This window comes from Polyodon spathula, chromosome 17, assembly GCF_017654505.1.
Source record: "Polyodon spathula isolate WHYD16114869_AA chromosome 17, ASM1765450v1, whole genome shotgun sequence".
In the NCBI taxonomy this organism is placed as follows: domain Eukaryota; kingdom Metazoa; phylum Chordata; class Actinopteri; order Acipenseriformes; family Polyodontidae; genus Polyodon; species Polyodon spathula.
This window is the reverse complement of record NC_054550.1, coordinates 32301472-32329176: the sequence shown is the minus strand read 5'-3', so window position 1 is coordinate 32329176 and position 27705 is coordinate 32301472. Positions and strand designations below refer to the sequence as shown.

At 36.8% G+C, this 27705-nt stretch overlaps 1 protein-coding gene across 1 annotated transcript; it reads right to left on the bottom strand.

Annotated features, from left to right (window-relative positions):
- Window positions 1–5013: 5013 nt before the first annotated feature.
- Window positions 5014–26566, bottom strand: LOC121329881 (intraflagellar transport protein 43 homolog A-like). Its single transcript, XM_041275858.1, has 9 exons — window positions 26461–26566; window positions 25801–25896; window positions 21277–21341; window positions 17892–17927; window positions 17097–17143; window positions 12125–12197; window positions 10549–10624; window positions 9641–9703; window positions 5014–9187 (listed from the first exon to the last, which is right to left on the bottom strand). The coding sequence occupies exons 1-9, from the start codon at window positions 26503–26505 to the stop codon at window positions 9074–9076; spliced, it is 615 nt and encodes a 204-aa protein (XP_041131792.1). The 5' UTR covers window positions 26506–26566; the 3' UTR covers window positions 5014–9073.
- Window positions 26567–27705: the final 1139 nt, after the last annotated feature.

The window sequence follows — 27705 nt, the reverse complement described above, 5'->3', positions numbered from 1 at the left end:
ATTGAAGGCAAACAGCAAGCTCAATTACTACAGACTTCCTACTCAAGGTATTGCTGTGTACCGGTAACAGGACAGTGCATGAACATCTGCAGATGCCTTCACCCTCTGAAGGAATTCAGCATGTTATTTCAGAGGTATAGCACACCCACAGCCAGCATCAGCTTGAGAAGTTACCTACACTACTGACAGGTGAGAAGAGGTGATGTAATAGAATAGAAACAATGATCAGGGGGTGGATTATTTTGTACAGTGGTTAGTAGGGCATTCCCTTTGAAACCCTGAGCTTGCCAGTTGAAGCTCAGTATCTGAGCGACACCAGCCCGACATAGGGCTTCACTGTTTTACAGAACTGGCACAGGTGAGAATGGTTTGGTAACAATTTGATAAAAGATGAACTGCAAACTCTCTATAGTTCTTACTTGTTTCTCTATGCATGTTTCCTAGATCCCTGCTCCTTCTGTGGCTTGAGGTACTGTTTGGCTGCCCACTGCATCTCCACTCTTCAACCTGAGCGCGCAGTTTTAATTTCAAACCTTTGATTAGCTGATGATTGCATGACAGCCGCGCACCAGCTCCCTTTTCACTCTCTCCCAGACTGTAACTCAATCATTCCCAATTAGAGAGTCCCCAAACACTCACTCTTATTAGAGAACTCATAATCGACTCATTGTGTTCTGATTTGGCAAATAAATCACACTGGAGATTTTTTTTTTCCCCCTTTCAAAGCACCATGTCCAGAGTTTCAGCGACAGTGTTTTCAACTGAGCTTTTCATTGGGGCTGGCAGTTTGTGATATTCATGCTGGAATTTTTTTTTTTTTTTTTTTTTCCGAGAAGAATGAAGAATAATTTTGTCGCGTTGCAGGCAGCATGCGGGTGTCCTTGTCCTACAAGGTTAAGAATCCATTCCGTCTGAGTGAGAGAGGAGTGAATTAAAATAAATGATGGCCACATATTTATTGCGGGTTTGGAGAAGGAGGAAAAGGAGACAAGACTACCTGAGTGCTTGAACTTGAGGGAATAAGTTGTTTTACACACACACTAATATATATAAAATAAAACCTCAGGCCAGTTTTGATAATGTCCTGGCTGTCTGGAATAAATGTATTAATTTAGAAAAGATAACTTCTCTAGTCTAGTGGGATCCTCCTTTGACCAATTGTTGGTCAGAAATGGGGGCAAGTGGTTTGGTCAGGTTCACTTTGTGTATTAGGTTGTTACTGATGCCAGTTCATGACTGAACTGCTAGCAGTGTTCAATCCAGTTTATTCAAGTAAACAGTTTTTTTTTTTTTTTTTTTTTTTTTCCCAATCCAGTTCTGTAAACTAACATTTCTGATTTGTTTGTGTGCAGCCTGCTGTTAGCCACTTCAAATCCCTTTCCATCATGAACTGCAAAATCAGTTTTCACAGCTTTTTAAAATGTATTATGGCAAACGACTGCCAATATACCTACTGCCAACTGCAGCTGCACTAATATAACCTTTATTACTAATCTAATGGTGAAGAATAACATTTCTGATTTACATGTGCATATCACATGATTTGTCAACACGTTGTCAGCGTACCTGTATTGCATTGACACTTGGGGAGGGCAGAAGTTATACTGCATTATGGGATAAATTACATAATCAATATTCTGCCTATTGAAATAATAATGACTGAAAATGTTCGTTTGCTTCTTGACATAACAGCTGAACGCTGTTTTGTGTCTTGTTATTGTATGTGCACATTTTGATTTGGTGAGGCTTGCATACGAAAGGAAGAGAACATTGACAGATTGGGGCTATCACAGCTATTGTTTTAAATGTACCAAGTGGAAAATGCTTTTAAAACTCAATAACAAAGCCCTTAAATTAGGGCACATTATCCCATTTAACAGTACACACCTCTTTTTCCCCACCGTACAGCTTTGCTGAGAGTGAACTGTTAATGTGCTAAACCGTCTTTGTTTTTTGTTTTTTTTGAAGAGCAGCATTTGATATCCGTTAATTTTGTTGAAGCTTGCAATTGTATGCTTTAATTACACTGCAGCTCAATAATCTGTCAGGTGAAACGGCAGAAGAGAAATGCATGCAATCTGGATCTGTAAGCTGAACACTGATCCAGCTTGGATCCCAGTTCAGACTCCTTGACCTTGTGATACCAATAATTAAAAAAAAAAAAAAAAAAAAACAGAACTGAATATTTATGACACAGCTTTGTGTGTTGTGCAAATGTGTTATCCTGAAATGACAATGTTGCAATTATTCAAGCTAAGGGAAGTTGATTCATGTTTGATTAAAATTTGAAGACGAGATCATGTGACAAATTTATATCTAATATTTTCAGTTTACAAATTGAATGGGGAGGTATTTAGAGTGGCAGCGGTTAATAATCGTGCTTTAGAATGAATCGTGAAAGCAATGTTACCTCATTTGTTTACGACAATCTAACTTACCAGGGTGTAAATGCCAATGGACATTTTTGTAAAGCTGCATACAGTATGATCCCATATATTGTATTCTGACACCTATAAATTAGCATCATACAATAAATACAGAAATTATTTTTCTGCCATGCCTCTACCTTTGTAGCTAGGTTTGACACAACTTGGTAGTTATAATCATTGGATAGCTCATTTCAGTAGGAGGAAACAAAGTATTCAAATTAGCCTACTACTTTTTTTTTTTCTTAATGCTTGTGGAAGAATACAACAGCATATAAAGCCCCTAACTAGACTTCTCAGTTGTGGTTCTGTGGTTTGTAACTAATTGCAATGCTGAGCTTGTGTGCGGGCACCCAATGCAGTAAATTAGAACTGCTGCTGGGAAGCAGCACGCAAGAATGGAAAGAGCCGAAACTGTAAGCCTAAACAGTATCATTAAGCAAATAAAAAAAGAAATGTACCTTATACAAAAACATTAATAAAATGCCCAAATAATACAGTGCATGCTTTACAACCGTTTCAGTTTTATTGAAGATGTCCAATATTGCTATGTTGGTGGCAGCATTTGCTGCAGGTTCTCTATGCAGAAGTTACCATTCACAATCACACAGTGATCTCAACAGGCTTCCATGCCCGTAAGGAACAATTTGACCCTTGATCCCACCTATCTCTGTCTCGGTGGGTGTCCATCTATATCAATCCATTTTCCTTTCAATAATATTTTACCTTTTAATAACTACACTGAGGGAGGTGGTAAGCCCATCCAGGGGCTATTAAACTGACAACAGTTTAGTATTAAAACCCCAAATCCCTTCAGGGTGTTTATATTTCTCATTCCCTGTGAAGCTGCAGTATTTAACTGGGAATCTGTGCTATAGTAAATATACATACGAGAGGATTTTATCTAATAGACTATCAAATGGGCAGACTGATCTATAATGAAGCACTAACTGTTCCGTGTTCTTCACAGATAGTGAAACGTTGCATACGTTGCTTCACAATGACATTACCTTTTAGACCTCTTGTGTTTATAAATAGCTTGTTTGCAAAACAGCTAATGTGGATTGATACTGTCAACCTAAAGGACTAACCCACAACTCTTCAACACAGCATCAGTGGGAATCGCTTTGTGAATTTGTATGTACATTAGAACCACAAGATCAAGAGGAAAAAAAGTAAAATAAATTCCATTGCAAGTTCATATAGGCACAAATACAACGTATTATTTTGTGATAACTAATTGCTGGAGTGAAATGGAAATGTTCTGCTTATTTTTTTTTTTGTTTCTGAAGGAGTGGAGCATTTTTATGGTGTAGTATAAATCAGATATTTGGGCTTTGGGGATGAACCACAAACCAATATGTAACTCTCTACTGGTTTCAGATTTCTAAATCCACATTCCCCGGGTCTCACGTTCCTGATGTGAACAACAATGAAATGCAGGGGGATCCAGTCTACTGACAGGGGGCTGCCAGACTCGGATGTCCTTTTCCAGCTGTGCCATTTCAAATTACATTTTGTGTGACCGACCTCAATCCCACAATTCTCCACTGCAGTCACTGCCTCACAGTCTTCTGAGAGGTACACGGGAAATCCAGAGTTAATTTCATTAATTCACACAGATATATGCAAATGGCCCGAGACAGCTGGTGCCTGCTCCATGGGCTGCCATGCTGTTGCGAGGCCCCTAGGCAACTTTGAACCAGGGTCTTGACCATCCTTTAGAAAGCTTAAGGGCCCTTATTCAAAACTGCAGAACAAGGGACCAGCAAAAAACATCAGATGGATGACTGTATTTAAAAACAAGTGAAAGAACAAGATCTAGTATTATGACATCAATTCAAAGTCATTACCATTGCTTCTTGCTGGGGTGAAGGCTGACAAAAAAAAAGATTACCCTGCCCCCAGTCAGTAGTTTCAGGACACTCTTTCAATGACTGTATTTTTATACAGCTAAAGTCGTCTGGCATTGACCCACCTCTATCACAGATGCCTACAGAACCAATGCCCACTAGCAACACCTGCTGGGAAAGGCAGGACTGCAGCAGCTGTGAGTTCACCCACAGTCACTCTCTGCCAGCGCCCAATACTGGTTCAGCATTTGGTGCAAGAGCCCCACATCCTACCAGCTGGCATCCACCTGCCATGGAGGAGGGGCACTGACATGAACCACAAACTTTCCACACTCACGCATAATGCTTTAGGATGCGATCATTTCCATTTGTGGACCTTACTACTTTGATTACAACCAAATTGAACTAACATGTACAATAGTATATAAAAAAATGTTTTAGGATAATGGATTATCAATTCATGGATCATAATATGTACTAAACCAGGGGTCTAAGAGGGGTAATACAAGCATCAGAATGTCGTGTCTACATTTATTAAACTGTAGGGGGAGTGTGTGTGTGTATATATATATATATATATATATATATATATATATATATATATATATATATATATATATATAAAAATAAATAGTCAGCGAGAGGGGACTTTATATACACCAGTGAGAACTCCCATCGGTTTTATTATTATTGGTGTTTATCAACAACAGCAGTTAAGATGGTCAACATCACCTTGACCTGTCCTTTTGAAAGCACTGCTTTAACTCCTGCCAAAGAATGGAGTTGTCTGAGTTATTATCATAATTTTCTGAGAACACATCGCAGGGCCTTCTGCCTGAGGGCCAGTTCATGTTTTACAAAATGTTTTGTGTTTTATTGCCTTAAAGTCAGTAGTAGGCCAAGAGAGGGTCTGAAATGATAAGAAAACCACTCATGTGAAAAATGAAGAGCCTGTACAGGATTGAGGAGAGAAGAAGAAAAAATAAAATACATGACAAGCGTCCACCACCGCCAGTAATTCACATTAAACCAAAAAAAATAAAAAAATGTATGCAATGCTGCCGTTATGGACATAATGAGGTTCTCGGTTCATTTGTACTCTATAAACCCTCTTTTGACAACCTGACAAAACTAAGGTGCCCTGGGGCATTCCAATCTGCCAGATTCACACTCATTTTATGTCACAGCCCACCTGGGGGGAAACCGAAGATTGAAGTAAATAAATAAATAAAACCAACACAGAATTGAAGAGACTTCCGCTTTTTCTCATTCAACTTTCAACTCATCTTAAAACAACATGCTCTATTTACAAAGCAGTTCAGAGGTGGAATTTTTATAAAGTGCTTTGCAGCTGTGACAGGAATTCACAAAAGGTGCATTTATAATTAGCTGTACAACAAAACCATCTGTTTTATCTTCGATTTTCAAAACCATTTTTTTTTCTATCAGAAAGTCATATTGATCACCATACCTAGGGGCTATATAATTTTTTAATAAAAATGTTGAGAAAGAAGCAGTGGTGCTTTCATCGAGGGCTATGGATACATAACAGTTGGATATATAACAGTTTAACAATGGCAGCTACTTCTCATTCTGAATAAATAAATATATTAGCAAAATCATTCTGACAGTTACAAAGAAACAAAATTGCAACTGGAATTTTTTCATACTTCAAATGAATTTATCAGTAAAGAAAAACAGAATAAAATGTACTGGCAAAATATGTTAAAAGCATGCCAAGTTGCAGCAATTTCTGAATTAGGATCAATGTTCAGTCAACAACAGTTTTATTAATATATCAAACTCATTCATAACAGCCTGTAAATGACTCAAAGCTTTGTAAATAGGGTTGAATACAAATCAGTGCCGAATACATAATATAACTATATCACTATCTATCTACCCACCCATCCATCTAGACTTTATTTGAACTTGCAGAAATGTTCTATATGGTGTTACATATTCCTGTGCAATGGAAAACCCTACTGCTGGGGGAGTGTGCTTGGTTACAATGCACTGTGGTCGATATCTGACTCTTAATTGCACTTTTACACACTGTATTCTAGATTTAACGAGGTTCATTTTATCTCGTGAAAGCCCACCCCAATGTAAATGCCTCCGAGGTTCAAACAGGGCTTCTATATTTAACAAGGTTCATTTTAGCTCATGAAAGCCCACCCCAATGTAAATGCCTCAGAGGTTCAAAGGGGGTTGCTGGAGGCCTCACTAGGGATCATGGCACCTTTCAAGTTATGAAACTCCTAGTCAAGAATTTACAGCAAGGCCGCTGACATTTCTGTGCACAGCAGTCGACAATACCATCAGTTCATCGTGTATCTTTCCACACGCCTCACTCTGTCTGGGAGCACAGACTGTATCAGTACAGTATATCTACAGATCAAGATTGTTTTTTTTTTTCTTTTTTTTTTTTTAATAAAACAGAAATTATTGCTTTTTGGCTATAAGGAAGCTAGATATTAAGACCAGATAAGATATATAAGTTATGTCAGCACTTTAACATATTAAAAAAGCTAGACAGATTATCTGATTTCAAAGTCCTAATTAATGCTTTCTACCAAAAAGCATTAAAATAAGTCTACCTAGCTGATGAGTAACACTGTTTAGTGAAAGGCCACTGAACAATTGTATTAAAACATATTTTTTTAAATTAAAAATCACAAATTGGAGGGCAGGAGCCAAGGCTATTTCTGTTGTTTGGAATCAAGCTTAAATTACTTTATTTTCAAAGAATCATTTTCCTCCAATTTTGAAGCCAAGTCTGTAAACAACTTTGGGCCCTATTCAACTACTGGTCATTTTTAGCTGGGAAAAAAAAGCATTTTAGCTAAACATTTTTTTCAATAAATAATTGAATGAAGAGCAATATTAACATTTTTTTTAAACTGCTGTATTAAACTTGGGAATACATTTTGGCAATATAAATGGCTTGAAAATCATTCAATCAAGTCACAGAGGCATTCGGAACCTCTAAAAATATTACTGATCTTCAAAGCAAACGCAGTGAGCATTTAGAAAATTACGTCAGATGAAGGATCTTAAGCACGATGGGTAGATTTTTGTACACAGCCTACAATCCAAGATTTAAACCAATGGACATCCCTAACGGTGGGACTTCTCCTTCTGGAGTTAAACAGAACAAAAAAATGAACAGTAGGCTTTATTTACAAAGCTTTAACGTTAAGAATGTTTTTAAAAATCTAGATATCAACCTCAAACAAATGATTTAACTTATCTTTCCCCCAAACAAGATGTTTATTGCTAGTTCTATACTGTTGGTAACATGCATCCATCTCCACTGCGTTAAACTCAAAACCAGTATCATGGATGACCAACATGCTGTGGCTGTACAGTACATGTAAAAACTGAAGTGTGACAAACAAGAACAGAGAGAAAGGTTCATCCATGCATTCCCAGATTCAGAGACTCAAGTTACCCAAGTTTCATCATGACTGGATCTTCCAAAGGCTAAAAACGAAAATCATAAATGATTTACACCTTACACCCTCAATTACAAGGACACAAATCTCTACAATGTATAGACTTGCATTAATGTTATATTCAAGGTTCTAAAAATAAGACTTCTATGTAATGTATTATCCTTCCAAAGTCATATGCAAAAAACTGAGAATAATCCAAAGCACTGGCTTCTGACATTAACTCACCCAATTCAAGCTATATAAAAGTTGACAGTATTCATTACAACTGTACCTCAACTACAGAAGCTCCATAGCACTGGGGTGGAGAAGCAGGTCTAAATAAGGAAGGTCAGTTAAAAGAGCTTGAACCAGGTACTTGCCAAACCATGGCTCAGTTTAATCTGTGGGCTGGCTTGGGGGTTGTTCGGCAAAGGCACGCCATCACTCTGATCAGAAGGTTTTGCTTCCAATCTCATCTAAAATGCTACAGCTCTATCATCCTCTGCATAGAAAACAAAATCTCAGTAAAATGCCGGCACTGAAGTTGCTAATGCTGCTACCTCCGGAGAGACAGCTAGAGGTTGTCTCTACATGGATGGTGACTGCACTGCTCTGCAGGGGGCAAGAAGAGGGCACCACAGCAGCTGCTCGCAACATATGGGAGGAATTAATTAAGCATTTGTAAACAAACCCAATGCAGGAAGAGTGTCTTGAAGTTTATACACATCAGGTTACTGTACTTTTCAGATCTAGTTCTGTACAAGCTTTAGGAAATCTACATACTATGGAGAATGGAAGATAATGCTTCAACATTTATCAGGACTGGACCATTGCGTTGGACATCAATATCCCCTTCCTCATTCCAAAAGCAAAATAATGATCATGTATAAGATTGGGCTAAGATGCAGCAGAAAAGCAGAACACTAGAATAAAATGTATTTCTGCTGTCTCCAAAACTGTTTTCTTGCAAGCTTTTGTTTTAGACAAATCTTTACAGCTGTGCTTGAAAGCCAGGCTCTGCACATACTGCAAATCAAAGCACTGACATCCTGCTACCATCCAAAAATGCAGATTTATTCATAGCAACTCTACTTTATCAACCATATAAAAAATAAATAAACAAACAATTACATCGTTCTTAAGAGGTTAAATTAGATATGAATACATGTGCTACATATATATATATATTTATTACACACACACACAAATGTTAAGGATATATAAAAATATTTTGTTATCATCCCCTTTTGGTATCAAGTGGCAAATGCCTCTGCTTAGGACAGAAATGTGAAAGCAAATGCAGAGTCCCATTTTCAGCATATTTATACAAGTTACTCAAACTTTATATCATTTAAAATCAAGCAAGCAAGGGCATTTGTTTGTGGTCCTCCTTGTCCCCTTGATCCCACTCAGTCACCAGCTCTGAAGATACCTCAGTGAACAAATGATCCCAGTTCCAGCCAACGTCCTCCTGCAGAGGGCAAAAACAAGCCCATTAAAACTATGGCAGCAGCAGCTTTGTCACAAAAGGATTATTTTCTTCTTGTGTGATACCCACGATCAAACTTGACCAAGAGACTCTCAATACATCTCTGTACCAACTATGAATCCAATATTATCCCAAAACCAAAAGTCACATGACCCCAACATCGGGTCAAAGCGAAGGGTGTCGTTAGACTCTGCCAGAGGAGTTTACTTTCCACAACCCATAAAATAAGAATTTGCAAGCGGAGATGTTTTATGATATCAGCAATAGCGGGTGCTTTTCTAATTCCTACAACCTCCCCTCACAGGGATGCTTAATTGCTTGAAGACCTCTTTTTGCTCCTCATGCCAAGAGACATCATAAAACCTGTCTGGCTACCAGACATTACATCTGTATACTTTGTAACAAATGAGGTGAAAATAAAAGTATAAAACTTACCTCTCTGACTTCCTGCTCTGGTGCCAACACTTTAGTGAGAAGTTTTAGGTCAATTTCTCCATCCTGTAAAAGCAGGGGAAAAAAGATTTGGAAATGGGCTGAAAATGTCAATAAGCGGATGTTCCTTCTTACTTTTATGTTAGCAATCACTCATTCAGTTTTCTACACTACAGAGCTAACTAGTAAACACATGGCTATTATATACTGCAGCCTATGGGTTTGTTTAATCTGGCGTTCAGTTGTCTTCACCCAAAGGATTAAAAACAATGGTTTCTATAGCTCTTTGCAGTGAAAAAACTGTAATTAGTGGTTACAGTGTGAAAGAGTTACAAAATAATTAGCCTTAACAGTAAAATGAATACTTTAAAATGTCTACTTTTTGACCAATAAATACAGTATAATCATAAATCTCGAAAAACTACTCACTTCTAAGTCTTTTGTAGTCATTTTTGTATTACTTTACTATAAATACATGTTAATTTGGATTCATATGTTGTTTTTTTCTGACTTTATGTGAACGAAAAGACACATATTTGCCCGTTTTCCCATGAAATAGTGATATTTTGAAATATCACTGTCCTGGTCACAAAAGCAAAGTTTGTGGGGAATAATAGCCATTTTCTATACTTTTGAGGCATAAGCAATTAGGAAATATTACTACCCTGGAACAAAAACTGTGATACATAGTGTAATATGTGCATCTCGTATAAATAACCTTATTAAATCATCTTTTTACCTGCATTCGGACGGTTCTTTCTCAATAGCAAATGGTTTACAGTATTCACTATATTGAGATTAGTAAATAGAAAAAGCACAATAACAGGGATTAAGTGTTGTTACTAGAGACTAAACTGATTTTTTTTTTTTTTTGTGCTTGATAAGATTATTTCGTTGTTTTGTCGACTTACCAATGTCTGAAAAGCTGAATGTTTCATGAGATCATTGTCCAGGTCGAGGTAAGTCATCACCCTGTTAACCTGTATGCTGACAACAAAAATATGGTTTTCAGACTTCTAGGCAAAGTCCTTTATATATTTCATATAGTTCAGCAGGAGATATTTTGGGTAACAAATTTAAGATTTAGATCCCTAGTTTTACTCTATGAAACCCAAGTTCCTCATGAACCACTATGAACACTGCATTGGAATATTGAAAGTTTTAATTGAACTCTGATTGGATTCCTCTCATGAAGAAAGAGCTTCTATCATATTGCACGCTAACTTAAGCTAGTTATTTGCAATAACAAAGGCATCTTAAAAATGAGTTGCAGATAATTTGTAAATAAAATGAAAATGTTTGCTGATCATTGGGAACAATTAATCTCCACCCTCTTGGGAGTAGTGCCTTCAACTGGCGACACAATTCAGGCACTATTGTTTGTACAGTTGTGTGACAAAAATAATTATTTTGTACTTCCCAAGGCCAAGCTTCCCTTAGCCAGTCTTATGGTGCATCTGTTACAGACAGCATTTTTACATTTCTAGATGATTCAATCAAAATGTTACTGGCTTCGTTAAGGACGACACATCCTTGTTTGTTATCGCAACCAAGTCAACTGGATTATAAATACATAAAATGAAGCCCAGCTGCTTATCTGTACTTTCAATTCGAAGCGTGCGAAGCAGTCGCCCTAGCAATGCATGCCAGTCCTACTTTCAGCACATTACACGCTACATTGCTCCAGCAATGAGTTCAATGTGGATATTATCACACACTGAAAGACAGGGATTGCTTAATAACATACAACGTTGTCACAGCTATGCCACAAAGCAGACACGTGTCAGGATGTCTCTCAGTCTTGTAAATCAAATTATACTACATGTTTTTCCAACAATGGCAAGCCGGGTTGTAAATCAACTATTACTGTTTTTTTTTTTTTTCTGTATAACCACCCTGTATCCCAATAACTTTATTTTATTTTTATTTTTTTTGATATGATAGCATGGCATGCTTGCACAGCAAAAATATGTTTTCAGCAGGACCTTGAATTTGTGTGAATAAAAACATTGTTAAAAAAAATGTAGGGAGTTAACAGCAATTTGCATTTTTTGTGCTTAGTACTTTTTGTTCATGTTTATCACCATGTGTTCTGAACTATCGTGGAGCAGCTCCATGGATGTGCTTATACATCATACCTCTACCTCCTCCAGTCATGCAAACCTGCACTGATTATTTCCAAGTCTGAACTATTTTAGCTTGTGCAAAACTTTTGATTGAACATAAATAACACAATTAAATTAGTTTTAAACAAATCTGCAAGGTTGTGTCAGTCACCTTGTTACCTCATAATTTATAAAAGAAACAATTGTTCCTCATGAGTAATAAATATCTTAAACAATGAATAAACAAACACATGTATAACTGAACATGCTGCTGTTACTTACTCATTCCTCATGCAGTCATTTCAACATATTTATTAATATGAGCTTTGGTAAAATAGTGTTCAATTAGCAAGGCAGGTAAACTGACTAAAGTTCTAGTTACCTGGGTGGAGCCGCAACCTGCATTGTGAGGTCCTCTTCTTGAACATCTTCAAGGTCTGGGATTACTGGGATATCTGGAAGTGTAAAAATTGTTCAACTTTACAGCAGACTCACAGTAGACTCAAAATGCAATTAAACCCCTTCCTCATATGGTTAAAAGCTTTTCAGGAAGACAGGATGCATCATATAGATGGGTCATGGATAGTTTCAATGTTATTTTACAAAAACAATCAATATAGTTGTTTAATTTGAAGAAAAGGCCAATTCTAGTGTCTGGTCCATTCTATAAGCCAAACGTTGGGAGACGGTACTCTCTGGACAAGTTTTTTTTTTTTTTTGTAGCACCACAGCCCACCAACTTATACTTTTCTAATTTAACACAAAGTACAACCTAACCGATGTGAAGCCTCAAAACCTTCAATGTGTAACCACACGACCTTGCAAAAGCTTCAAGACCCTATAGCAGATAAAGATTTTTTAAATTCTTAACAATTTCATTAAATAAATCTCACTGGCCAACTGAAAAACAAACAAACAAAAAACACACACCCCTCACTCTTTGGGGAGAGAAAAAAAAAAAAAAAGGTCCTAGTTCTTTTAACAATTTGCATCTGATTTGATATTTTGTCTTACCATATCCTCCTTGGAGCTGCCCTGTCACAACAGCCAGGCTGCTATGAATATTCAAGAAGCAGGACACAGTCTTTCCCGCTGAGTGTGGGGCTCAGGCCAGGGGCTCCCCTGAAAGAACCCCCCGCTACACCAGCATTTGTGCCCTGTCACTGCAAGCCACCCGGAGGACCTCAAGCGGGCAGCACTTCAACCTGATGTCCACTCTGCCACTCTACATCTCCCTACGTCCCTACTCTGCACGCAGCCCGGGCAGCGTCCAACTATGTGCAAGAGTATTTTTATACGAGCCCATCTGTGTAAGGTCGGAAGTCACTATGTGCCTTGGCAGGGTGGCTGTGCCAAGAGTCGCAAACACACTGGTCAAACAGTAGGAATTCTCTTTAATTGGCAAAAAGCAACAGGATATAATATGGCTCGGCTCCCAAGAAGGGCAGAGCGAACTCGTTGAGTTTTCAGAAATTTAAAACGGACTTAAAAAAAAATAAAGTTTATTAGCGAGGCCAGACTATTTCAGGAATCCTTAAAATCAAGACCAAATGAATACATCATCGAATGCACAACTGTTTAAATTAATATGATTTCTGGAACATCACTTGTTTTTTAAAAAAGGTTGGCTCAGTGGTTTGAGGCTTGTATTACACATCTCAAGGGTGTAAAAGGCTGAAATCCCAGGCTTGGCTGTATGCAGCTTCCTGTCTAGACTCTGGATGAGGGGGCTAACGGCACAGCAAGTTGCAATGAATCCCCAACCTTTGGGAAGACATGTGCCTGCCCAGTGTAGAGGCAACACAGCAGGCTGATCTTGGTCTGCAAATGTACGTTTTTCCTCTAAATACAAAAGCTTGGCATTGGCATAACACAATGGCATTTTGGACAGTTAGACGCAGTTAGGCGTGATGCCATGTTTTCTCAAGTATCTCTAAAAAAACGAAACAATGAACTGTTTCAGGAAAATTAAATAATGCAAGACTATTTGTAACATTAGCTTCTTACCACAATGACACACCCTCTAAGAAAATTAGTTGGATAGCCCAAGAAAAAATGGTATACTCAGGAACTTATTAATGTAACATCTGTGGCCACCAAAACATTATTAGCTACTAGATTTACAACAATAAGAACGTTTAAAACAACTTTGTATTAGATTATAATGCCCAGCTACCGAAACATTTAAAAGTAGCAACAATGGAAATCATTAAGAACTTTTGGTAATCTCAGTTGGCCTTGCCTGGGTAATTAAAAAAAAAAAAAAAAATGAAGTCCTTTTGAAGTAACAAATATAAATGCACTAAAACTGCATTCATAAGGTTGGTTCTGGCAAGGAGTTAACAGTAATGTCAAACAGACTTGTAATAATCTGCAGTATCATAGGTAAGCCAAAACAACTAAATGGAAATTCTAGTCTACAGTCTAAAAAAAAAAAAAAAAGGTCCAAGATGTGAATCTACCATGCAATACTGTTCTCTCAATCTCAGTTAAAGTCATTGTTCTAGGGTAGATAACTGCACAAAAACAATATGGAAATTATAAAAGGTTTTTTAATTAATGAAATTGGTCTGATTTAGCATGTGACAGGATTCATCTGTGTTTCTGAAATCACAGCACTGGTAATTCATATTCATGAGTTTCTCTGACATTGTCCTCTCATTTAAAATGCACTTCATTCAGCAAATTTCGGCACTGCACCCCCCCCCCCGACCCCCAATCAAAGATAAGTCTTTTCACAATGACATCAAATGTCCTGGGCATACTTTAAAGGGCCCCTTTTCTATCTCCATAAGAATGTTAGAATATAAAACAAAGCTTCTGCAGTAGATGTGGCTGTATACAGAATTTTTGTCAATAACAGTTTATCAACAGTTTTCCGTTCTGCTATGGGTTCAAGACATGGGGTAAGGCTCCCATTTTTAGGAAGCATAATCATAAAAGGTTAACTTAAGTTTACTAACATGCACAAACTACTGTTTTTACAATACTGTTTTTTTTTTTTTCTTTTCTAACTTAACTGCAGATTATCTTAAATATATTGAGCTGTGGAACTGAATCTCACACTGATTGGCAAGTGCCTTCTTAGTATTCTATTGCAAATAGCTTGCATAAACTGAAATCAAAAGTGCCATCTTCGTATCCTGGATGAAATACACCAAAGCATAAAAGCACCATTTTTGAAAAGGGGATTTTAGAAAACAAGCTGAAATCAACCTTGTGCTTTTGGCAGAGTCTGTGCTAATAAAAAGAAAATGTTATACTACGAGTAAACTCATTACCTACAAGACAGGTAAGTGGATATACTAATATAAAAGTCAGAGTTGGCTGGGTTTTTTATTAAACATTTTTATCTGGATTCTGGTATTAAGATTTCCAAACAAAACCTCTTCAAAATATACTAGTCTCACATCCACATTCAGGCATAAATATTGTTTTAAAAAATAATAATAATAATAATAATAATATTCTATTTATATCAAAACACTATAAATGAATTGCAATCTAAACAAGATATATGCTAGATATTGTTTTGGTACCAACCAAGCAGCTCATGATCCACTCAGATCATTTTATTAATCATGAAGTAGCTTCAATTGTATAGGTTGTACTTGTTCCATTGCATTAAGACTTCAACGTTGCACACATGGTGTGTATACGGCTTGTTTATGTTTTGTACTGTACCTCCAGATTTTGTTTAGAGATAGGGTTGGTCCTCACAAACTATTGGTGCTGTGGAATGAACTTGCAGTGCTGAAGCAATATATATCACTATATATTTTTTTTCTAGAAAACCATTTATAATAAAAGGTATTGACAAAACCTGTAGCACCTCAGTATGTGAAAAGAATTTGAAAACAAAAGCACTAAATTTAAAAAAAGAAAGCAGAAGCTTGGCAACACAAACATTTGTGACAGCAGTCTGTTCTTCTGAAATGCGATTGGCACATGATGGATGAGGGTGCCCGGCTGCCACTTTCTCTCGTGTCAGCCTGTGGTCCTGGGGGACGATAAAATAATCAAGAGCTGTATAGCTATCTCACTAACCCTCAGCTGCTGCAATTTCCAAAGCCCACGCCTCTGGCGCTGCATAAAGAGAGCTCCTCTGCGCTGTAATCATCTTTTTAAGTTTCACTTACATAAAAGCTGCACCACCAACAGACCAGTTACAAAACAAATCATTAGAGCCTACAAAACAAACCATTACCGACACTAAGTCCTGAAATACCGCTGTTGGTAAGTGAGAGATGCAAATAATTCCATATGAATGTTTTGTCCAATAACCTACATTTTGTTATTTGCCAACCCTGCATCAAGAGTCCCCCCCCCACCCCCTCCAATGTAGATAGCTAGAGATGACCTTTTACATTCACTCCTGAAAGAAATGTCATAATTTGTCTGACGATAAGGTCCAATTCATTCGCAGTTTCAAGATACTTTATTATTTTATTCTTAAAACTCTGTACAGACTTTAAACAAAGTCCATGCTTTGTTAATATTGCCTATTGTCTCATTCTTGTTTTGGGTGAAAATTGACACAGATAAACAAATATAGTTTTACTGGTTTTACTCTAAAATAACTTTACAGTCACCACTCTTGAAAAATTACTTATTTTAAAATTAAATATAAATACCATTCATATATATATATATATATACACACCAACAAACCTACCACAACACACGCCTGAAGAACTCTGAAGGCATTGAAATGTACATAACATCTTAATAAACACAAGGAATAGGGAGTGTAAATAGAATGGCTGCGCTCAGGTGCAATTTAGGGGAAATGCTCAGGCAATTTCACTGTTATTTCCCCTGCTGATGTGGGTAGAAAAATTGAACAATTATCTCTGACTCTGGTCTGTTTAAATTTCTCCAATCCCTACAATGTTTGTGCTGAGTAACACCAAGCCCTGAGGTGCATAAGTCATGGCAGCTTTTGTCCCTGTGAATTCAAAATATCTGTAAGTTACTAGGCAGAGATCTAGCTTGTGTATTTACAGTATTCAATATTTTGTAAAATGTAATATACAATTATGCATATAATCCTGATTGAGTATAGGGTTGATTCAAATTGTGTCACCCAAAAATAACTGAAAGCAATTTTATATATATATGTGTGTGTGTGTGTGTGTGTGTGTGTGTGTGTGTGTGACCCAAGATCTGCAGGTGTTGTTAAATCATCACCATGCAATCTGGCAGCCTAACTAAGTCCTTACTTCACCAAAACTGTAGCTACTCAATTAGTAACATTTTTAAGCAATGTCATTCAGATTGCTACGATGGCAGGTTTTCAGGTATCTCTGTTACCTCATCGGAGGAACACATTAGTATATCGAGAACCCGCTCACCTCCTTCCTCGTCAGAGCCCTCTGGGGTTTGCGGTCTCAGACGTCTACTGCAAAAACAGGAAGTACAGAAAATGAATTATTTAATGCTTTCAATCTGCTCTAATGATGAGGTCATCATCATTGGTTGTTTCAAGATGAGGATTTAACTTTGATGATGAATTTTCAACTAAGTGAATCTACACATGGTTTGATATTAAGATCACTTTATATGTGTCGGCACATTTCTTTTTTTTTTTTTTTTTTCAGGCTGACTGGAATGCTCTTGCCAAATTCTCCGGCGTTTGATACCATCATTGGCTCTAGGTTGCAAGCCTAACTATACAGACGGCAGTTTCTCTATTTACTCAGCAATCATGCAATTATATTTTAAGCCCTGCCCCTCTGTTAAAATAAATTATTGGAGCAGTAAACATGCTATGTGTAATACCATGAAATGGACAAGCAATAAACAGGTGAGTGGATTGCTATGTGACAGATATGATTTGGCATCTGTTTGTAGCATTAAGTTCTTCAAGGCATACTGATTTAAGCTTTTTTTTTTCTTTGAACAAACCTGTCATGCTTCAAACACAAATGAAACCAAGTTCTGCTAAGCAGCCTTTTAAAAACAGATGAGGGTGGCGTTTTGCTGTCCTATCACTTCAGTAGTTAAATAAGAATGAATATCTATTACATTAAAAAGAACAAAAAAGCTTCACCAAACGTTCTGCTTTTATTAAAAACTATTGTATTGCAAGGCAAATCGATATTGACAAGCCTTAAAGGAAGTATATAGGGGGTGGGGTGAAAACGTACTCCTCAACCTCATCAGCCGCTGGTCTTCTTCCAGACCTGGGAGAGAAGAAAATAAAAACCTTATTAGAATTTACCTGATTAAGCCTTTTAAACTCAAGAATAACAGCCTGCTTAGCTAATTCTCCTTTAACCCCAGATATATTACTGAGATGCAGTATAGCAGAAGGGTGCTGAAGCAGCACTTTGTAAAGTTAATGAAATGACAGTTACATTCTTTTAAGACAGTCTATCATTCACTAAGTGACTACATCCACTGACTGTAAAGCTAAAACGCAAATATATGTGATAAAAGAAAGGACATACTGGCCAACTAGAAAACTAGTTTATAGTTCCAGCGTGAGTCAAAATTAAAACAAGTGCACTCATCACTTGTGTAACTATCATTGCTTATAAAACCAGATTAACAATTGTAGTTATAATAAGTAAGTTCATAGTCCTCCATCGATGTGCCTTTGCATACTAATTCATGTTGATGGCTAGCCACTGGAGCTATTGCTCAAGTTCTTTAACCACTGTAAATGTCCTCTTTTTAGACACCTATCCTGTTCCCGTCACAATATTCCCTTCTTGTCTATCCATTGCAATGGCACATTAGTGTCTTAGTTGATCATTAGCACCATCCTAGTACCAAAATACTACTGACAATCAAGTAAAACACATCATAAGCTTATCGGCTTATCGAAGGTTTGATAAACTACAAAATAAGTTTGTCAAAGACTGGGTTGATTTTTTTACTGCCATTTTATAGTATGGTTTTACAAAGAAGCAGAGATGTCTTTCTCTGCTCGATACTGTTCCTTTGTGCTGGTGCAGAGGCTTACTGAGGGGTGCCACCTGCTGGTCACAAAGAGAACATGCAACTTAAACCAACTGTGTTAAAGTACCGTTAGGGAACCCAGCAAGTACTCCTGCAAAACCCTAGGAGATATGAGGTTTAATTCATACACAAACAAATTAAGATTATAGGATAAGAAATGTAACACACGTTTTAAACAAAAAAAAAATAATTGTAATTCAGTGAAAAGTCGTAGATTGCCAAAAATCAGATACTAGTACTGTACCATGCCAATAGCTTCTCTATTTCTAAAATATTTTACAAATACTGAACAAAATTATTTTCTGAACCCAAGATGAACCACCTTCTAAGAAAATCCATATTAATATATCTTCCCCTTCTTTAATTTGCTCCATTCCCTCATATTTTTCAGACCATTTCTATTTTTTTCCCCCAGTCTCCATAGGCCAGAATGCAATAGTCTAATGGGATGTCATTTTTCAGTTGGTTAATTAATTTCTTCAGCTCCTCTGCTCTTCAGTATTTTCTGCCATTCATTTTCTTTCCAATGTATAGTACTCCCAAAGAAATGTAATCTCAATGTAGGTCACTGCCTATTGCAAGCCATTGAAGTGCACATATTTCACTTTTTTGCTACTAGAAATGTGTGCCTCCTGCAAGTCTGGAGTTGTGAAAAAGAATGTATGTATTTAAAGTATGTATTTTTGAATAGCACTCAGTGCCATCAGTTGATGAAACTTTGTAATTGCACAAAAGATATTTTAGGGAAAGTTAAATCCTACTTGCTACCTGCTCTTTAAAACAACAACAAAAAAACTGGTGTCAGATGCACATTTGCACAGTTCTTATTATTTTAAAGGAACTTGAAGGCAGATTGTGTTTCCAGCTTGAGGCTTTTAAAATGAACAGGCTCACACAAATCCCAGCTTTCCAGCCAGATGCACTGTTGTGTGAGGTGAGCACACGCTCCAGAAGGTCATGGATTCCTGTACCACTTCTACTGGGGCTTCTGAAGTCTGCCTAGACACAGGCAGCAGTGGGCTGCTGTCCTTGGTGATGGAGCAGGCGTCTTCTTCCCAAGGGAGAGAACAAACAGATCTTGTCGTCGCCTCATCGTGCAAGGAGCTTCATTACTGACCCAGAGCAGGAGACACTGTCAAGCACTGGCTGTGAGAAATCTACCAGCAATTCAACTCTTAGCCTCTGCCAGCTGGTAGTTTTAAACATTAAGAACAAACTGATTTTCTTTCACATAGCTAAGCAGAAAAAAAAAAAAAGATTTATTCAAACAAACTAAATATATTTTGGAAAGTAGATGCTGTCTGTTCATTATATACTTTTACAGACAGACCACAGTCTTACCAGCACTGTCATACTGCTGCTTTCTACTTCAGACAGATAACAAAGACAAGCCTGCTTAATTTCTTGGCCACTGTATCTAGTCACTTAGTTTTAAGTTAAGTTAGAAAAGCAGAAGCACACTGTCCACCATCTTCCTGACCTTGACACAAGTCTCCAAGATGAGGATGTTTCAACACGCATTATGAGTGCTTGATTAAGACTTATGTAACAAGAAAAGATGGACATGGTAAAACTGTCTGGAAAAAGCATAAAATATATTGTGACAACCTGGCTCTGAATGTTCATCAATAAACCGACAGATCATTTAGTGTCAATTAGGAGTGATAGATTGGCAAATCCTGGCGTTTCTTCACCGAAATTAACAGGAGGAGGGCAGGGATGATTCAGAGTGATGTGTGACATTGAGTGGAAAAGTCACTGGGGTCCCACTGGAACCATTACTTTCCCTTCAGTAAGGATCAATGGCTGAATAGGTCCAAACACCTTTAACCCCACCTTTTGCATCCAAGAAGCCACGTGTTAAAATGGCAAAGAAGACTGACAAGTTGACCCTTTACCATCAGATGAATTGAGTATGCTACTTTCTTTGACTGAATTACTGATATGTCAAACTAGGCACAAAACCAGAATAAGTCTGCACGGATAGGTGGATATTGGAATACTGCTCAAAAACACAAAGATTAAATGTAGAAACAAGAAAGAACAACAGAAATACATGAATTACATCCATCTGTTTTATATCTTGAGAGCAATGGCAGAAAGCCCTGGGAAAACAAAATATGAGCTACTTTATATTATTATAAATACACTTATAGCAAGAGATTCAGTTCATTACAATAAATACTATTTCTATAGCCAGCACTCTATTCCAGATCATCCATCCTCCATACAGAACTAACTGCTGGTTATGTATTTATGTAGAGTTCAGATTGTAACAGGAATACAGTACAAACTGGAATGGCTTCACTATAGTACAATTGAATTAATTTGTAAAATAGGGCCGATGCCCCCCTTATAATATAGACAAGCTTCTTTATAGGTTTGACCGGTTTGCCATTCTATTGCCTCCCCAGCCCCCAAAGATTAAATTACACTTGTTTTACATTATTGACCTGTGACAGCATATACTTGACACTGCTAACACAGCAAGGTTTATTTAGTTCAAATTAAACCGAGCTGTTCTGCCTGGAAACTGGCACTCCTTAGAACCAGGAATAAGGTACTCACTTGGCAGAGCCAGGGGTGTCATCCGCCCAGCCTCCTTGGCGGAGAGGGGGTTTTGTTGGGGGTCCCTGGAGGACAGAACCAAGAATAGCTATTTAAAAAGTTGCTCTCCCAGACAAACTTGACACACAGCATTTCATTTACAAGGGGGTATAACATTCAAAGTTTCTACACCACAAAAATGATTGTAGTGATCAAATACAGTAGTCTAAAACAGTTTAAAATCACATAATGCATCTTGAACAATACAAATATTAACAGTAAAATAAAATATTACACTCAGAAAAGCAACACCTTACTACCTTGAACCTGCTTCCCTCTCTCTCTATATATATACACACACACACACACACACACACATATATATATATATATATATATATATATATATATATATATATATATATATATATATTAAATAATATATATATATAAGTTTAATATATGTATACCCCTATATTTTTTATATATATATTAAAAAGTTTATACCCCTGATTCTGATACTCAAAAGTTGTGCTAAAGAAATGTCCTTAGCAAGTTTCATCCCAGTAACTTGTATTGGTTAAAATGCACAGCTGGTCACGTTATTTCCCTTGAATGTAAAACATCTATGTTTCCTAATATGAGAGTATAAAATAAAGACTGTGGGAACCATAATGAGCATTTGCCAGAAGTCGGTTTCTCTAGGATATCAGAGCATGACCTGAAATAACTACTGATGGAAAAATGACTCTCTCTCTCTCTCTCTCTCTCTCTCTCTCCTTTGGGTCTAAAAATAGCACTGGGGCACAAATGAGCAGAGATCACGGCATTGTGAACAAGCCATAGGACAAACATCTGAATGAAAGAATTCCAGAAAGCACTTACTGTGTGAATGAAAAAAAATGATCACAATTCTCATAACCAAATTGGGGCTTCAAATGATGCAGATCTCTCTAAGGAATTTCAAAGTATTTAGTACTTGAGAGGAAATATCAATAAATATCAATTTTCCTTATCCCATTCAATTGGAACTAAAACTAAACTGAACTGGAAGTCCCCACAGTTAAGTTATTTAATTTAGGAGAGTTAGCAAAGTTGAAATATTCAAGATTGCCAAATGTTTTTTTGGCTACTCTTGAAAGTGAATGGACTCAAGTGAATTTAGTTTAAAAAAACCACAAAAAAAACAAACAAAAAAAAACAAAACAAATATAATACATTTAAAGGGGGGGGGGGGTCTCCACAAGAACAAAGAAGGCATGCATTGTATTACAATCTTTTTTTGCAAATCCATTAAAATGTATGTAACTTTTAACAGGATTTATCAGCCTTAAAATGTTCTCCCTTAGTAACGCTTCAAAAAAAGGCACCTCTCACAAATAAGTGTGACTGTCACAAGTCAGCTCATGGGGCTGTTTTGCATACGGTCAGATGTAATAATTCCGTTTTGATTTGTACATTGCCAGATGTCCTCATTATTCTCCTGCATGGCACTATTCACAATTAATAGATGGCAAATGTGGACATTTAGAGTGGCTGATTCTAGACACAGTGTAGGATCATAATATTAAAGCAGTATGTTAAAGAATCACTTAAATTAGTATTTGAAAATACCTTTTTTTCTATACAAACTAATAAATTTAAGGCTCATTTCAAAGTTAACTATGAATAAAATACGCTGTCTCAGGGATTGGTATTATCAACTAAAGGAATGCACCATTAATTCAAATCCTGCTGATTTAGTGTCAAGCCATATATGAACATGTACCTAAATATGTTTCTTATTAAATAAAATATGTAATATCTAAATACAAAGAGTCTGTTATCTGAGTTCAACCACAGTTGAAACTGATCTAAAAACTACAAAAAAGGCTGAAAAATGTGACCAATCAGTGAAATTATTTTAAAGAGGAAGAAAGGGAGAAAACAAAATACCGGCCGATAAAACATCTAGACTCAAAATAAACCAACTGGTCGCACGACACCTCACAAAAATGTATTTTTTATGTAGAAACTGGGTCGCAGGGGGCGCGAGAATCCCATTTTTACATTAAGGAAGTTGGCCTAATTTGGAAAGTTTAATGCAAAAGCATTGCTGAAATTCCTTGTTGGGGAATTTGGCTCAGCTTACTACTCTTGGGGAAAAAACTGGACCTCAACACTCCAAATGGCAGCGCTTAAAAAAAACACAAACAGCTCTGTCAGATGTCCTTTCTAATTTCACTTTGCAGGAAAATTAGCTCAGATTTTGAAAGCAAAGCTTACTTGGAAGCAAATGTGCATAGTCAGTTATGTGAACTTTAATGCAAAACTGAATGCACTTTTCTAGCACGTATTATTAAGTTGGTATATGTTAAGTGTGTGTGCCAACTAATCTTATTGCATTGATAACTTATTCTAATTTAGTTCAAACCTGAATATGAATACACCCCTGACAGTAGGATAGATCTGATACAAAGAAGAAGATGCTGTTGTTCTGCCACTGCATCTTACTAGCACACTGGTAGTTTCTAAAGAAAATGCTCGTCTAGAAGATTCTGTCCCAATGATCCTCATATGACTGCAAACAGATTCAGAAAAAAATGGGATATAACAATTTGTAGTTTTTAAGAATCTAGCTGATATTTGAGACTGTCTCCTCCTTTTAACTAACTTTTACTCAACTTTCATTTGTACCCGCTGGTCCTACTAAGTTCTCGTACTCTGGTTAATTCTTAAACCTGACCTAATAGCTCATACTGAGTCCTGAGGTAGACCTAGTGTAGCAGTGTCTACTTTGTTACGAGGATTGCAGAACTGGATACATTATTTTACATGGGTTCTAACTACTGGATCATAACTACTGCAACAAATATATTGTACTGCAAACAGAAACCAAACACATGCAGCAAAACAGGGGAGTGAAAAAGAAAAAATTATGCTAATACTACATTCAGTTTATCCACAGCTCTAATTTCTGCATCGGGGAAACAAAAAAGCAAGTACCTGATCAGAATCCTGCTATTCATAAACAAAGAAAATAATGGTTTAAAAAAAAAACTTCTAAAATAAGATTTTGCAGTAGTATTATGCTTTTTATTCTTTTATAAATACAGTCCTGTGTTATCGGCGGTTACAATTCAGAGTTTCAAAACTGTAATGGAATTGGAATGGTTATTACTAAACAGATTAAAAGTAGTTCTAGTTCAAGCTACATAATCACACATAAAAAAGGCAGCATTTTGCATATTAAAACACCCAAATACTGGAACTAATGAGAACAATTCACCAGTGTAAAGTATAGTGCGTGCAAGATTACCGCCAACATGGTCAAACTATGAATCAAACACACTGTATGTAGTAGCAACATGTATGATGCCTCTTGCAGTGTACAGAGACAATGCACTCCCCATACTGAAAGCTGTGTCAAGAAACACTGTACAGCTGTTATACAAATATGAAGTAAAAACCACAATAACAATACAATACTACACCTGTGGTGGGGGTTTTTGTACTGAAAAGCTACAGTACTAAATTAGATTCAGAAAAGCTACTACTCTATATACCATATTACAGTACCTCATCTTCATCCTCTTCTTCCTGAAGTTTCAAAGTTCAGCAATAGATTAGAAACAAAAATACTGAAAATAACACCAGGAGGAGAGAGTACCTGGGATAGCTAGCTATAGATATAATGAAAAAAAGAATGATTTTATGATCCCAAATTAGGGGTCTGTAAAGTCAGTTATACTGTCCACCTGGATTAGTTTACAGCTACCAAAATCAAGTTGCATACCTGTCAGCTCTTACGGGTTTCCCATATTTCTTACAAGTTTTTTTTTTTTTTTTTTTAAGTTTCCAAGTCTTATTGCAAATTAAAACCTCATGGTCAGGAAAAAACACACAGGGCAGGCACGTCACTGATTGCTTCCTTCAAAAAAATGCTGAAGCAGTTCGCAAAAATCCCACCGCCAACAAAATAACTGAAAACTGGAAAGTTGTACAGTGGACGGTACCTTAGGAACGGGAGGGCTAACCCGAATTTCTTGGCTTCGCCTGACACTGGGGATTACGCGCTTTGTATTCCATGTAAGAAGAATATGAAATGTTAAAGATGTTAAGCAAAGGATAAAAAAAAATTGTTTTTTTTCTGCAGATTTCAATTACTAAACAAGGTGAAGTTCTCTATTTTTTCTTTCATGTTTTTTGATATACTATTTTCGAGTCAAATTTCTTAAGGTTTGGAAGCATTCCTAAAGGGTTTGAAAGCTCTGGTACAAAAGTTGGGCTCAGAAAGGGTTGACAGGTGCAAAGCTGCTAAATTTAAATTACTTTCATTCAGGGTTAACCTTTGAGGATGCATTAAATGAGCCTCTTTCAGAACAACTGAAATATTGATAAGGACTTCAAATAACCAGAAAGCATGTTTCAGCAAATTGTGGTTTACCTTTATTTAACTCCAGTTTTTCAAATGTCATGTTAAATAACGTTGTTAACTGAATTAAAGCAACGAACAGCAGCAGCGCTAGCACGAAAGGGGGTATAAACTGTAACTACAGTATGTACCTCTCCACCGGATGCTGAAGTGGATTCTTTCCTGTTTCCAGCTTCATCTTGCTGAAGCTCCTGTGACTGACGTGCTCTACGGCCCGTCTTGGCTGCCTGTAACAGTTTAAATCAACAATTCATTACTTTAAAGTTTTTTTTTTAGGAATTGGAATCAGCAGCCCTGGCTTCAAATAAAACATGCAATCATATACAGGGCTGAGAAACACAAAGAACTGATATGACATGGGCCGAACTTTATTTAACATTACTGTAGTACGTGTAAGGTGAAACTGATGAAGGACAACAGACTCAATACCGGGTCACTAACTGTCAGTGTCGGGATCACAGTTTATACACAGGTGCTGTATGTTTGTTTGCACCCTTTTCCAGGTCTTGTTCCTTCCCGTTTTATTAAATGTAGCTCTGTTGCATTTTAAATCCAGCGACGTTTGTATAGCTATACACTGTAAGGCTCGTAATACATATTTCCACAGGTTCTTGTTTTGAATGTAATGAACGTCATGCTGCAGCTTAAAACAAAGCACAGATAGCGGGCCAACACAATCGCGTGTGTAACAAAGAAAAGCGAACACACACAATAAGTAACGGCTCCAATGTATAACACAGGTGGTACAATACAGTATCACTGTTCTAATATTTAGGGTACACATCACTTACAGTTTTCTTCCTGCCGCTGTCTCCGAGCTCCAGACTATCCGCCATCTTTAATCTTTGCAGTTTAGTCGCTAACAACAACTTCCTAACCGGAAGCAGCGTCCCCAGCAACAGTTTCCAAGGCGACGTGCACGGCGGCGTGATAAAACAGGAGAGGAGTAATAATTATAATATTATTATCAGCAGTAGCAGCAACAGTGAAAGCTGTATTTGTAGCAGGAATAATACTATCTGCTGACTACACTACTACTAATAATAATAATAATAATAATAATAATAATAATAATGATGACAGCTTTATTAATATAATGTATTATATTATATAATTATAGTAATCCGTAGGCAGTTATAATAATTATATAATATTATTATAATTTAATAATAATAATAATAATAATAATAATAATAATAATAATAATAATAATAATAACTTTGGTGGATGAAAAGTCCTAGTGTACCATGCCTGCATTCACAAACTCCTATCCATATGAAAATAAAGAATCAGGTTACTGATGATGAACTCCAACGTGCAGAATTGATGTCAATGCTGTGTTGCATCATGGAACTGCAAGCACCGTACTGTGCTGAAGTCAGCTCTCTGGCATGTGCAGTAAGAACGTGTGGTTTATTTTTGTTAGTCAATGATAGTTGGTGATGTGCCAGCCATTCCAGATCCTAGTATTGTTTTCCAGGACAGAGACAGCAAACCGGCATTTAGGCGACTTGGACCCTTGCCTTATATAGCGATGTTCAGTTCAATTCAGTGTAGTATTCTGACACAACCTTACAATTCAATACAGTTTACGCTTGTGAGTCCGTTGCAGAATCCAGGTCAGTCAATTCTGACATATTAGATGTTCTCTTAAATATAACACTAATAATAATATACAACATCAGCCAATCTTTAGTAGTATGGACTGCTAAAAATAAATAAATAAAAAATAAGCTTATTAACCTACTGTAGACTAAGCTGAAGGCCTAAAAGAAACGAGTAGTGTTATTGCTTAAGAGTTCATTAACCTAGTTAAATGCTATTTAGCAGTAAAGTGTTAATAGTTTGTTTATTGTGTGTGTGTGTGTGTGTGTGTGTGTGTGTGTGTGTGTGTGTGTGTGTGTGTGTGTGTGTATCTACCTGAAAGATAGATTTTTTTTTTAAATATCTGTAGGTCAATTCCACGTTGACGCGGTTTGCAAACCGAAGAACCTGGCATTAACTAAACAAAACAGAACATTAAATCGGCTCTCTGC